General features: G+C 40.7%; 2 protein-coding genes across 2 annotated transcripts in view; one reads left to right on the top strand and one right to left on the bottom strand.

Moving 5' to 3' along the window:
- LOC146635014 (cell adhesion molecule CEACAM5-like) overlaps positions 1-14,270 on the bottom strand; it is a 152,926-nt gene that overhangs the window by 20,855 nt on the left and 117,801 nt on the right. The window lies entirely within an intron of this gene.
- On the top strand, positions 10,003-11,980 carry LOC146635016 (E3 SUMO-protein ligase ZBED1-like). Its single transcript, XM_085349807.1, has 3 exons — positions 10,003-10,841; positions 11,139-11,289; positions 11,395-11,980. Exons 1-3 carry the CDS (start codon positions 10,003-10,005, stop codon positions 11,839-11,841), a joined length of 1,437 nt encoding a protein of 478 aa, XP_085205933.1. The 3' UTR covers positions 11,842-11,980.

Here is a 14,270-nt window from a genome sequence, read left to right as displayed (position 1 = left end):
ACAATTTAGTCTGTTTTGTTTGTTCTATTTTGAAACTTAAACGCTTTAGCGGCTGCCTTTTGTGTAGTTTGCAATATTTGCCTTTATTTATCTGAAAAAGTCTCATGTTCCTTAAGTACATCTACCCTGTTGAACTTATTATGAGAAATAAATATTTAAATCCAAACAAGCTGCTGATTATTTCACATTTTACTTGTGAGCAACGGCACATTTAAATCTTACAAATATAGTTATTTGGCTTGTATCGTGATATATATCGTTATTGCCTGAAATGAAAAAAACATATCGTGATATGAAAAAATTTATATCGCCCAGCTCTAGTTTCTGCCCTCTTGCTGTAATGTTCCTGAGACCAGCTGAGCAGAGTTACTAATCTGTAAGCAGTTTCCAAATTCCAGAATCACTGCCTGGATCGTTCTACAAACTTTGGAGGAGACTGATCACATTATAAATTTGAACCTCTCATGCTGAAATCATCAGTGATCCCTGACACATCTGGACCAGCTGTGATAAATTGTTGTTCTCTTACATCATCATCTCCTCTGAATTTTGTTTTAAAATTAATTCATTCATGGTTGAGAACATACGAGCTGAGCTTTGTACACTGACAAACCCCAGTTTGCCTGTGTAACAACTGTATTAGGAAATTAAAGATAATTAATTCAATAATTATCAGGGTTAATGACACAATCACACTGAGCTCACTGAGGTGTTAAAAGAATCCTCTTTCAGTTTGCACTTTTAGTATTATTATCCTAGTATTTGAAGTGCTTCATATATAAACATTGTAAATTATGTAAACAGTGTACTTTGTTTGGTGTGACAGAGCTGTTGTCACTGAATCAAAGGTTCAGATGTTCCAGCCTCATAATAAACAAACACATTTTCAGAAATTCGAGGATTTGACCTTCCAAAAGTCTCAGGCATGTTTTAATGATAGTGATGTGTCGGTTGTGAACGAAACGGCTCTTAGAGCCGGGTCTTTGAAGTGAACGAAACGAGCCGGCTCATTATTGGGAGCCATGGTTTTTTATTTCTTCTTTCTCTCACCCTCTCTCGCACTTTTTTTCCGCTTCACTCCACGTGCGAGCCTTGTGCTTTGCGCTGGGCAGAGGGGGGAGGGGCAGTAGTTACACTCAAGTAGCACAGGAACAGAGCGGGAGGGAGAGAGAGAGAAAGAGAGCCAGGGACAACAACATCACATTAGAAAGGTATAGTAATCATCCACAACTATTTTCAGTTGTGGATGATAAAGGATTCAGAAAGTTTATTCATGCAGGCCCATATGACAGAGAATATGCATCTTTTTGTTTTCATATTATAAATTATGTTTAATTGTGTTGTGTTTTGTGTTGTTTCACTTTAAATTTGTTTAAAAAGAAAAAGCTGAAAATTTAAAGTTAAAAGTTGAAATTTGAATAGTTGGTTTTTGTATTATATGATATATTTATTACATTTTATGTGGAGTGAATAAATCAAAGTATATTTACGGTGGCTGCTAGAGACAAAGCACGTACAAACCCCGAAGCACGTAAAAACTCCAAAACACATTAAAACTCAGAAGCACATAAAAACTCAAAACACGTACAAAACACAAACAGAAGTGCTCCAGGACGCTAGGCGCAGTGTTGAGCTTTTGTTACCTAGTGGCTACACAAGCCAGGATGTACCAATGACCGGATTTGGTGTGTTGTAGTAACAGGTAAATGAACAATATATTATTTGTGTATAAATACACAAACAATACACGCTTTCAATTGTGTAATTTAAGTGATCTAGGTAGCTCTGTTTTGGAAGTTCAGTTAACGCTAGAAATGTGTTTTGGAGTTTGTACGTGCTTTGTCTGTAGGGGCCACTGTATATATTTATATATAAACATATATAAATAAAACCACTTTTTTTACATTAGTTATCCCCTTTGTGCATAATTTTATATTGTTGTTAATTATAAATTAATTAAAGCAACAAAACAACCTGAAGAGCCGTTTGGGAGCCGAAAGAGTCGGCTCTCTAAAAAGAGCCGGAAATCCCATCACTATTTAATGAGCTCTCACAGATCTGCATATCAGCTGGATGAAACCAACATGACCTCCGACCCTGAACGAACTGTTAGACCTGTTATCCACATAGCAAAATTGGCATGGCCCGAATCTGGGCCACACAATGTGCTTACACATGTTCCACATACCACAAAGAATGACGACCCTTTGGTGACCCACACATGGGCCAGCACAAGGCCAGTTGCAGACACACTGCTGGCCCTGTGCTGTCCCAGAACACTTTCAGCTCTGGTCCCAGAATTCAGCCTAATGTGTACCTTAATTAAGCCATGTAATAACAACATGTGCATAATAGTGCAAAAGCAACATGACAAAACTTTGTTCAGACAGTGAATGGAATGATTCTTATACAGCATTTTTCAACTCTCCCAGATTACTCAAAGTGCTCTATGCAACATGCTACATTCACACACTTTCTCTTAACTGAGTGCTTCCTAACTACATTCATATATGCTCGCACTCATGACATGCAGACTGGAGAAGCCAGGGATCGAACCACTAACTTTCCGATCAATAGGTGACCTGCTCTACCGCCTGAGCTACATCCACTCACTGGCAAAGATGAGTAAACCCTCACTAGGTTTTGGATAAAGTGTACACTCACAAACCTGTCAAACGTGCACTTGAAACATTGGCTACCATTGCGGTATAGTATTGCAACATGGCATTTGGGTCTTCTAACTAAAATAGGAAAATAGGAACATAAATAGTGCCTCATTGCCAGACCTGGCCCGCATCTGGTTGACATACACTCTGCCATGACACCAGTCAGTCAGAAGTGCCAGCTTGATGCTGGATCCCGGCCAGGCCTGTTTTCTATGAGCCTGGGCCACATAAACCAAACCACAATCGAGCCAGATATGGCATGACATCACATAGACAGTGCCATCTATGGCAGGCCTGGCCCATATCTGGATGACAAACGTCTTATCGTGCCAGAAGTCAGCCAGCAGTGCCGGCTTGATACGAGATCCGGGCCAGACCTGCTTGCTATGAGGGAAAAGGGGATGGATTCTGTTCTGTTCTTCACTCATCACCTACCTGACAGCTGACACCTCACACCTGTTTCTCACCTGCAGGTCAGACAGGAGGAGACAGAAATGAACTGTGAGTCAGACGATCTAAGGACAGACACCAATGAACTTTCCTGAACATCCAGCAGACATCTCTGATGATCATCATGCTCACACTCAGACCAACAGTGTGTGTCTGTGCTGTCTGTCAGTGACTCTGAACTACAGTTTATTCATCTTCAGGCTGTTCATGAGATTTACTGACACAAAGTCAAACCGTGTTACAAACATACATGAATTTTTGTGAGCTCTAATGTCAGGATCAGTGAGTGTTTTTGTGTTGGTTTAGGTTAGGCAAATTAATTATTTTATGTTGGTGTGATTGTTTATTAGCTTCATGTGACTTTTTCCTCCTTAAGTACAGCCCACTGGAAAACACTTTGTATAAAAAAAATCTTCTCTTTGCCTGACATTTTTTTAGTTTGTAAATCCATCTCATCAGACTTAAGAGGTTTTACAAACTGTTATAGGGGTGTCCAAATTCATGGGCTGCATCCTCTTGAGGCTGCATTTGTAGGCCGATTATGTCACAGCGACGTGACGAAGGCTGTCCAAATTCGTAGACTTCTCCGAATGCAGCTGACAAATCTCTTCTCCTTTTCCCCGAATTTGAAGGATGGGTCGGGTGTGTCCTTCGTGGCCCACCGTATCCCAGAATTCATAGCGCGGCCCAGCCAATTCCAGTTTTCAACAATGTCGGCAGCTACTAAGTTTTTAATATTACTCTTATTAATCTTTCTGGGTCACAAAATAAACTTTTAACATATTTTCAGGCGAGAATGTAGCTGTGGAAAGTTCAAATATCTGCTCGGTTTATCAAGATATCACATATTTGCAAATGTTTGAATGTGTGGTTCATACAGAACTTGGTCAGTGACACTCACATAAACACATGAGTACATTACATTAACACATGAAAGAACAACAGTGTGGCATTAATCATCACAGCAGTAAGGACCATTTTTAATCAGCAGCCAGTTTGATGAACTGATGCTCTGTTGTCTGGTCTGACCAAAGCTCTAACTCCAAACATCACTCCACTGTTAAAGCTTCTGCACTGACTGTTTCAGGTTCAGTTCAAATCATGGTTCTTATTTTTATGGCCTGACGGTGTGAAGCCTCCACCTACATGACTGAAGTGCTCCACCCTGCTCGACTTTTTTTACTCCTCTCTCTGTGGCCTTCTTTAAACAGCCTCTTGGTGTTTTCTGTGTTGTTTGGTTCATGTGTCCACTGTGCCTTTATGAACACTGTTATATCTCTGCAAAGGAAAGGGCATTTTTTTAAAGACAATGATAATGAGGGAATTCTTTCTGTGAATGAATGAAATATGAGCAGAATGTAAGGGCAAATAAAGCGCCTTGAGGTGACTTTTGTTGTGATTTGGTGATATATGAATAAAATTTAATTGAATTGAATAAAGATTTACACATATACCTGTTGAATGCGTTTTTTTCATTGTTTTTGTCCCTGCAATCACAGACAAACCTCTATTTTTGAAGTGCCTTTGAGCAACTAATATACATCTTCCTCTGTAATATAATGCTGTGGGTAAACATGGCTGCTCTGGATTTACATCTGTGGATGGATGTGTTGATAAAATTATGAACCTGTATCTGCTGTGCGGACAGACCGATCACTGGAGTATTAAAGCTGCTCTTGAGTTTAAGTTTTATCCCCAGAATACTGAGTTTAGCCTCCATCTCCTATCTGTCAAACAGTCTTCGACAAAAACTTGACTGGATTAGTGAGAATGACAGTTTTAGAATAAAGCCAAGAGTCACTGACTGCATGAACACATCAGGTATTCAGCAACTTCCTGTAAATTACAAGAAATCAGAGTAGAGGAGAGTAACTGAGTACACTTCCTCTTTGTGATGGAGGTGATTTTCGTCTTTATATTGTGTCAGATAAAGCCTGACAGCTTCTCTTGAATTCATTTCATATGCTGTTTTTTCACAGATGAAACCAGCCAACAGTAAATCAGATGCTTTACACCTACCTTCACATGACCTTCATCTGTAAGTGTTGGGCCTGTGTTTCCACAAGCCCTGCTGGTTTAGAAACGTATTCTTGTTAACGACAAAAACAAGATGAACATCTTTTACTTGCTAGCACAATACACACAATACACATCACAGCACCTCCCACGTAAAACCCCCCAAATGGTTCTAAGACAAGGCACTGTGTGTGTGTGTGTGTGTGTGTGTGTGTGTGTGTGTGTGTGACCTCCTGCTGACCAAAAGGGTCATATAAGTAGGAAGCAACATCACCAGAAACAGATTTTCCAGATAGGATGTATCTGCAATAAAAGCCTCTCCCAGCACAGTGGTCAGAGACAAAGGAATGTCTTGATCCTATAGATTGAACTCAGACCTTACAAATTTAAGAAGCATAATGATAACATTCAACAATTAGACTTAACACAAAGGATCTCTGAAATTCTCAGAAACTCATAATCCATCTCCCAGTGGGTGCAGCAACCATGTGTCACAAGTGGTCAATTGAGAAATGCTAAAAAGCGTGTTCATGTAAACATCGTCGGGTCTGCCCTGGTACAATGGGACTTCTGCTCCTGAACCTCTGTGCACAGCGTCTGCAAATCGGGGCTGTACGAAGTCACTTCATCTTTACGCAAGACTGCAGTATATTTTGGTGATCATAACGGTTATACCTTTTGAAATATTAAGCTGTTTTTGCAATTTTTTGGCCCATTGAAATTAATGGACCACATGACAAGTGTGATCACTGATTTTTCTTGCATGGTGAGGTGTGTCTTAGCTCAGTGAGATGAGCAGCCATTCTCAGAGTGGGAGGCCTGGGTTTTAAGTCCCGCTGATGGCAACATTTCTTTTTCAGTTTGCAGTTAAACTTTTTTAAAAGTCTTTTCAACACAAATTTCAGCTTCTTCACCCCTTTTCAGCAAAATTCCAGATTCTTCAGCTGTTGTCAGCAGAAACTTCAGCTTTGTGACCTCTTTTCTGCGCAAGGTTCTGCTTATTTACAACTTTTCAGTAGCATTGTTCTGCTTCTTCACCCATTTTCAACAGAATTTTCATCTTCTTGGCCTGGTTTCAGCTGAATTTTTAGTTTCAGCTGACCATGTCATTCTCATCTATTGTACATCCTAAATGTGTATAAATGGGATCGGATGATGTCCAATAAAAGTAATAAACAATAAATGTAAATCTCTTTTTTTAACTTTGCAGACTCATTTTACCCACTCCAGTGAAAGCGATAAGAAAAGGATCATGGCTTTAAATAGACTATGAACAAAATGAAATACATTTTGTTTATGCAACATGAAAAACTTCTACCTTTTCCAACTCGGATTTTCTGCAGGACCAACACGGACATCAGTTCAGACTGAAATCCAGTTCAGACGGCACACGCAACACTAACTGTGTTCAACCTTGCACGGAGGCCTTTCAATAAATATAAGAAGATGGTTAAGGTGAGAGATTACTATTCTGTCTTTTACAGAAGGGGGGACTAAATGCCAAAAAAGAGAGAAGTTGTTTTTTTTAAATGACGCTTTAAAACAGTTCAAGTATCTTTGTGGGAGAAGGGACTAACTGCGGCCGAGGTTCTGAAAGAGACGGTCGCTTCACCGATGACCCTGGGCTACTTTGAGCTGGTTAACATCAATGACGAACGTAAGACTGAGTGCACAGACATAATTGATCATCTGGACAATAAGAAAATCCAAAATATGTTTTCCACAAGGAGCAGATACAGAAATAAAAGATGTAGCCATCCCATGGTAGCAGAAACCTCCACATGCATCAAATAATGCAAAGCGCAGAGGTGCAATGACGGTGTTACATGTAGCACAGCAGAACGGATTGTGTTTAAAAACCCTAATCAAAGAAACTGCAGCAACATTGACCGTAAGGAGGTTTACGATCTACTTTGTCAGCAGTGTCCGCGTCTGAAACAATGGATGGAGAGTAGATTCCCCAGAAATTCTTTCCAGGAAGCAGTGAAATACAGAATGGAGAACTTTGGAAAGAGCCGATAGTCTTTTACTGAAATTCGCAGTGTTATGTTGCTGCTCGAACTGAGCGAGTCAGTTTGTCTCATAACTGGTTCCTTCATAAAGCAAGGCACAGAGTTTGTGCTATTTGACAACTTTGTCTTGACCAACGCCCACTTATTCAACTACTGGGTTAAATCAAACACACCTAACTGGCGTGAATTTGTAAACATTACCGTGGTCTTAAACTTTGAAGACCAAGAATTGGACAAGAACAACCTTAACGCTAAGGTGTACTTTATTAAAGAAGGCACATGTTAACAGCACAAACACCAACTGACTAAAAACAAAATGGCTTTCTTTTATACTCTACCTATTCAGGTGAGCATCCGGACTAGCCCAAGTATGGGGGTTAACTAATCAAAATGAAAACACAACCCTCCACACAAACAAACATACAATAACATTAGAGCACATAACAAACATATACATATTTCCAAAACGTACTATAAACGAGTCAGTAACACAAGCTTTAACCATTACTATCTAAATTAAAACCCTATCTAAATCAAATCACAACAACAGTTGCCTCAAGGCGCTTTATATTATGAAGTAGATCATACAATAATAGATACAGAGGGAAACCCAACAATCATATGACCCCCTATGAGCAAGCACTTTGGCAACAGTGGGAAGGAAAAACTCCCTTTTAACAGGAAGAAACCTCTGGCAGAACCAGGCTCAGGGAGGGGCGGGGCCATCTGCTGTGACTGGTTGGGGTGAGAGAAGGAAGACAGGATAAAGACATGCTGTGGAAGAGAGACAGAGGTTAATAACAGATATGATTCAATGCAGAGAGGTCTGTTAACCCGTTAAAGCCGGTCGGAGCGGGCATGCTCCATTTTTTTTTTTTTTTTTTTGCCTGTCCCATTTGGTTCTTTAGCCATCAGAATTGTTGTCTGAAGACCAACAAGGAAGACCTGTTAATCTTCACCAGGTAGTGACAAAGAATTAACATCCACCTTCTTTTTCTTTTGTGGCCTATTTCTGGCTTTCTCAAGTGGAAAACCTCATGAGAGCAGGACCTAGATGCACACATTGATAGATATAAAAAATATAGCAAGTGGATGAAACTAACCCTGGCCATAAATGGGTCCCCGAAGACCAGGTGAACATTAAGAGTTTAAACATTTTTGGGTGGGATTGATGATCTGAAGTAGATCAACAACAGTCTCACAGAGAAAGAGTGAAGAGAAAAGAGCGGGTTGTAGTGTTGCAGAAGTTCACAACTTCTGCTTTTTCCAAGTGTGAAAAATCTAAATAACGTGACTGTTACCTCCTTTCAGTTCCCACTTTATTGCTGAGCTGCACAGGATACGGAGGTCAGTAACTTTCTTCTGTCAAACTTTGAAACTTATGAAATTTCAAGGCAACAGAAGGACTGTATGAATATAATTACGATTTAACAGTTCAGTGCTGGTCCAGCCTTGATGCAGCTCAAAGATGTCACTCCTCTCGTTTAATCAGAAATGCAGGATAACGGCCCCATAGCTTTCAGGAGAAATTCCCCACAATCACACAATCATCTTTAAGTAAACACTGGTGACAGTGGGTAAAGGAAACTCTTTTATAACATTAAGAAACCTGCAACAGAACCAGGTTAAGGGAGGGACGGCCATCTGCAGTGACCAGCTGGGAGCTGGAGGCTGCATGCCCATTGGAAGGCTTTAAGTCATTTTATTTGCGTTTGTTTAACCTGAAAATAAAAATAATCACAATAAAAGTGAAACTTCAGCATATAAAAAGTGAAACTTCAGCTCCACATGAGGCAGACGTACTGGAGCCATACTTTCCGAGAGAATCAGGTGCTTCTCCACACAGCACCCAGTCTGGACTGAGAAGCCTTTAGACTGACAGTTCAAATTCCCAGCATCGGGATCCTCACTGACCCGTTAATAAACCAGGAAACTGGAGACTGCATCTGATTGGGCAGTTCTGAGTCTAATCGTCACCTCCAAGCTGCACAGAAGCCTGCAAGAAACACGTCAGACATCAGGATGAGAAATCCACTTACACAGACTCACTATCCCTCTGTGAAAGAGGAAGATCAACATCAGCCTTTAAATCTAATTAAAAGAGTTATAACCTATGGCCCTGGGAAATAGAAGTGCTGCCTTGTGCAAATGGGACTGCAGAGTCTCCATCAGATTACAGAGGACAGCGCTAATGCAGACGAGTTCATCAGCAGCCCTGTTTCATACGGTAATCCTTAATAGGGGTGGGTTTAAAAAATCGATTCATCGATTAAAATCGATTCTAACTGGAATAAAACGATATCGATTCATTAAATCCGGAATTCGATTTTTTTTTATACATATGTAGTTTGCCGCGTATGAAACTTGCAAGCGGTTAACATGAGGAAGTCACGCGAGAGTTAAGTGACCTGGACGCATGAACCATCATGGCTACTCCTGGGAATGTGCCACCGAGCCTAAAGGCAGATGTCTGGCAACACTTTGGATTTAAGAACTGTGAAGACAGTGAAGAGCCGGACAAAAGCAAAGCCGTATGTAAGATGTGCAAAATGGAGGTAAAGCACTGTGGAAATACCACAAATCTCAGAAATCATTTAACGAGGCATCATCCAGATATCCCGCTAGCAAAAACGGCCGACACCAAGCAACGCTCACTCGAAAAGGCATTTGCAGTGAAGTTGGCATCCACTTCTCCACGTGCCCAAAAAATAACCCAGTCTGTGGCAACTTTCATATGTAAAGATATACGTCCGTACAGCGTTGTTGAAAATGATGGCTTCCAAAACCTCATTAATACGCTAGAACCACGCTATGTTTTACCATCACGCAAACATTTGAGTGAAGTGGTAATCCCAAACATGTATGAAAAAGTGAAACACGATGTTACAGCCTCACTCAAGTCAGCAGAGAGAGTCGCTATAACCTGTGACAGCTGGACATCCAGAGCAACAGATAACTACCTGACTATCACCTCACACCATATCGACCAGGAGTGGAGACTCGTGTCTCATGTCTTACAGACAAGAACCACCGAAGCAAGCCACACAGCAGCTAATTTATATGAAATTATGTTCAAAGCAATCGAAGAATGGGAGCTTACAAACAAAAATCCAGTCATCGTAACTGACAATGCTGCAAATATGGTGCGAGCTGTAGAAATAACGGGCTGGTTGCACATTGGTTGTTTTGCCCACACACTCAATTTAGCTTCACAAGCAGGACTGAAAGTTCCAGCTGTTGCTCAGCTGCTTGGCCGAGTGAGACGCATAGCATCCTTTTTTCATCGCAGCACTGTTGCAAGTCGCAAGCTTAAAGAGAAGCAAAAGATACTGAATCTACCTGCCCATAAGCTGGTGACTGATGGGGTGACCAGATGGAACAGCACATTGGAGATGCTGGAACGCTTCCTAGAGCAACAACCAGCAATCTCTGCAGCTCTACTCTCACCTGAAGTGAGGAGAAGTGACAGTAATCTCTGTAGTCTTACAGAGGCTGACATAACTGATGGAGAAGATATAGTGAAAGCTTTGAAGCCGCTGAAAGCAGCCACACTGGTTATGTCTGAAGAAAAGTCCCCGACCCTTTCCATCATTGCACCTCTGCATGCACAGCTGCTGGAGAAGATGATCAGTGTCTCTCATGACTCCTCACTGATTAAAGACCTCAAGACTGCTGTATACGACAACTTGAAGTCAAGGTATGTTTATGAATTGTGTGTATATGCCATGAATGAGTGTAACTGTATGGATGCATGTATTACATGAAAATTCTTATTATAGTGAAAAAATATATATATTATAAAAATGTTAGTTAAGCCCTCTTGTCTAGTAATAGGCCTTTTGATTTTATATCTATCTATCTATAGATGTTTATATATAAATTATGGAAACAAAGTCGTATATTAATGTTTCTGATCTTGCATGAGTGTATGTAACCATGCACATTTATATCCAACATAATAAACTGAGTTAAATGTGCAAAATCTCTTTTCAAGATATGTGGCCCTAAAGGACAAGCTCTACATTGCATCAGCATTAGATCCTCGCTTTAAGGCCCTGCCATTCTTGTCCAAAGAGACATGTAAAAAGACATTCTCTCAGTTGGTGTTGGAAGCAGCAGGTTTGGAGAACGTGGACACAGCTATTGTGAGTTACAGAAACAAAAACAAAAAATGATTGGTTTTTTTGCACTACTCGAGTTAGAATATAAATAGTAATTTCTTTATTAATTAAGTTTTCATTTTTCTACAGCGACAGTCTGATGGTGACACATCTGAGGAAACTGTCCCTGACATCTCTCTTGGTGGTGTTGATGAAGTGGATTATGCCCCTCCAATTAAGAGGTCAAAGGACTCTGCATTAATTTTTCTCCTTGGGCCAGCCTACTCAACAAAAACCACAGCACCACAGAAAACACCAACTCAGAAGGCAAAGGAAGAAGTGAATCGATACAGGGACGTTGAGCCTGTTGCACTTTCTGAGGATCCTTTGATCTGGTGGAGGGACCATGAAAGGGAGTATCCTCTCTTGGCTCTACAAGCAAAGCAGTATCTTTCCATACCTGGGACCAGTGTTCCTTCTGAACGAGTGTTTTCAACTGCTGGTGACATTGTTACCGCACAAAGGAGCTGCCTGACTCCACAACATGTAGACCAGCTTCTCTTCTTGCAGAAAAACCTTACAGTCTCAAAGAAGTGAGAGGGTAGTTATAAATAAGGCTAAATTGCATTAGTTTCACAGAGGTTTTACAATACTGTTCAATATGTTTTCATTTTTTGAAGTATTTTAAAAGGCAGTTTTTCATTTTCTGATCGGTCAGTTTCTGTCAGTTCACTTGTACATGCTGTGTTATACTGTGTGTCTCCAAAACACAATAGTGGATTTCAGAAAAGCTGTGTGAGACACTAACAGCAAAACTATTTCTCTGAGGTTTTACTGATGTTTACAAAAGATGTGTTCTATTTGCACTGGATCCCTGATCCACTTGAAATGTATGTATGAAAAAATATATATACTAATGTTAATTAAAAATTACATTATTTAACTGCTTTAGTATCTGTTCTTAATTTTGAAATTTATGTAATTCATTCACAAGGCTTAGAGGGTTCTTTTGACAGTACATATACAAGGTGAATTATCATAATTTTATATATATTATGGTTCATATAATAATATTTCGGACTGATTCAAAATCGAATCGAATCGAATCGAATTGAATCGAATCGTGGATCGAATCGATTCGGGACCTTGTGAATCGGAATCGAATCGATTCTAGAAATCAGTGACGATTCCCAGCCCTAGTAGGGACGTAGATCGACCGGTAAATTGAGAGCTTCGCTTTTGCACTCAGCTCCCTCTTCACCACGACGGACCGGTGCAGCGTCTGCATTACTGCAGCTGCAGCCCCAATCCGTCTGTCGATCTCTGGCTCCCTTCTCCCATCACTCGCGAACAAGACCCCGAGATACTTGAACTCCTCCACTTGGGGCAGGAACTCATCCCCGACCCGGAGTGGGCACTCCACCCTTTTCCGGCTGAGAACCATGGCCTCAGGTTTGGAGGTGCTGATCCTCATTCCCGCTGCTTCACACTCGGCTGCAAAGCATTCCAGTGCGAGCTGGAGGCCCTCACCCGATGAAGCCAACAGAACCACATCATCCGCAAAAATCAGAGATGAGATTCTGAGGCCACCAAAGTGAAAGCCCTCCGCCACTTGGCTGCGCCTAGAAATCCTGTCCATAAAAATTATGAACAGAACCGGAGAAAAAGGGCAGCTAGTCGAACCTCGGATAAAAAATTTTCTGAATCTAAATATTGTACTTTGGTAGAATTAAAAAATAAGTGTAGTGCAGGTCTATGATGATTTTTAGTTCTACTATCATCTAGTTCTGATTCTGGTTCTGTCTTGGTTAAGTCCTCAGTAGTCCTGGTTTTGAACTGTTGTAGTCCTGTTTTAATTCTGGATCAGTTCTGGGTCTGGTTGAATTGAGGTTTAGTCCTCGTGTCTTGATACAGCCCTGATTTTGTTCTGCCTTGCTGCTTAATTAAAAAACTAGTTTAAGGTGTCCTGCACATGTGATATATATTTTTTCCCTATATGAAGTCATTCTTTTTTGAACAAAACTCCAAACAGAGCCAATTAATCATTCAGTCATTTCTAACCCCCCCCCCCCCCCCCCCCCCAAAAAAAAAAAACCCCAAAAAAACAAAACAAACAAAAAAAAAACAAAAAAAACAAAACCCACATGCATACTACCCTTTAGGGCTAAGCCCCGGGTGTTTCAAATGTCTGGCTCCGCCTCTGGTCTATGCCAAACCAGAATTTTAAACTGCTTTTCAAATTCGCCTCTCAAAATTTCTGATTCACAGTTAAGAGTGTGGCATGTGCATATGACATGTTTTCACCATTTGTAAGCCAGAAGAGTGACTGCTCTTGAAGCCTGGTTGTTGCACAATACTAATACTCTTACTGCCACTACTTCTTGTTCTACTAGTACAGCTACTGCTACTGCACAAGGACCTCAGAGGGACATATGCAACAAGGCTTGGAGGTCAGACACGTAGGGCCTGCAGGGTGGGGATCCAGGTGCTACATGATGTTGCAGCTGATAAAGCCATAAACTATGCCCATTTTGTTGAAGTGATCACCAGTTTGCTGGGTTTTTTAGAGACACAGAGTGAGAGCGATCATGTTCTACATTACTGTTTTTAATGGATTTTCAGAGCTGTTGATTTATGAAGCAGTCTTCATGGAAACATGTCAAGTCTGTTTTTGGGATTGAGTGTTAAATTGTCACAGTTTTAATAAAACCTGCATTTTCCTGCAATGATACTGGAGAGCAAAGAAAAGTTAGACGATGTTTATCCAGCTCTTCCAAAATGTACCTCACAAACATCTGCTGGATCCTGAATTCAACATTCTAGGGCCTATGAACAGGTTAACACTGAATGTTCTACGAATACTGGCCCAAAGGTAAAAGGTGAGAATTCCTCCGATAAAATCGTTTGTTTTGACTTGCTGCTATAACTAAAACACGGTGCAGCTGTTGTGTTGTTTAAGAATGGAGAACGCATTTTTCAGCGTGGGAGCGTCAGGCCTCACATTTCGGAACAGCTTCTAATGGAGC

This window comes from Diplotaxodon limnothrissa, linkage group LG3 (genome assembly GCF_057381915.1).
Source record: "Diplotaxodon limnothrissa isolate DT_005_m linkage group LG3, D_limnothrissa_male_GT1.1, whole genome shotgun sequence".
Lineage (NCBI taxonomy): Eukaryota > Metazoa > Chordata > Actinopteri > Cichliformes > Cichlidae > Diplotaxodon > Diplotaxodon limnothrissa.
The sequence above is the reverse complement of the archived record's forward strand: the minus strand, read 5'-3'. Positions and strand labels throughout refer to the sequence as shown.

Excerpts from the sequence above, each read along its gene's own strand:
- LOC146635016 (XM_085349807.1), top strand. The coding sequence starts at position 10,003 with ATGTATGAAAAAGTGAAACACGATGTTACAGCCTCACTCAAGTCAGCA. Across the intron at positions 10,842-11,138 it reads TACGACAACTTGAAGTCAAG|ATATGTGGCCCTAAAGGACA; the intron begins GTATGTTTATGA and ends TCTCTTTTCAAG. Across the intron at positions 11,290-11,394 it reads AGAACGTGGACACAGCTATT|CGACAGTCTGATGGTGACAC; the intron begins GTGAGTTACAGA and ends ATTTTTCTACAG.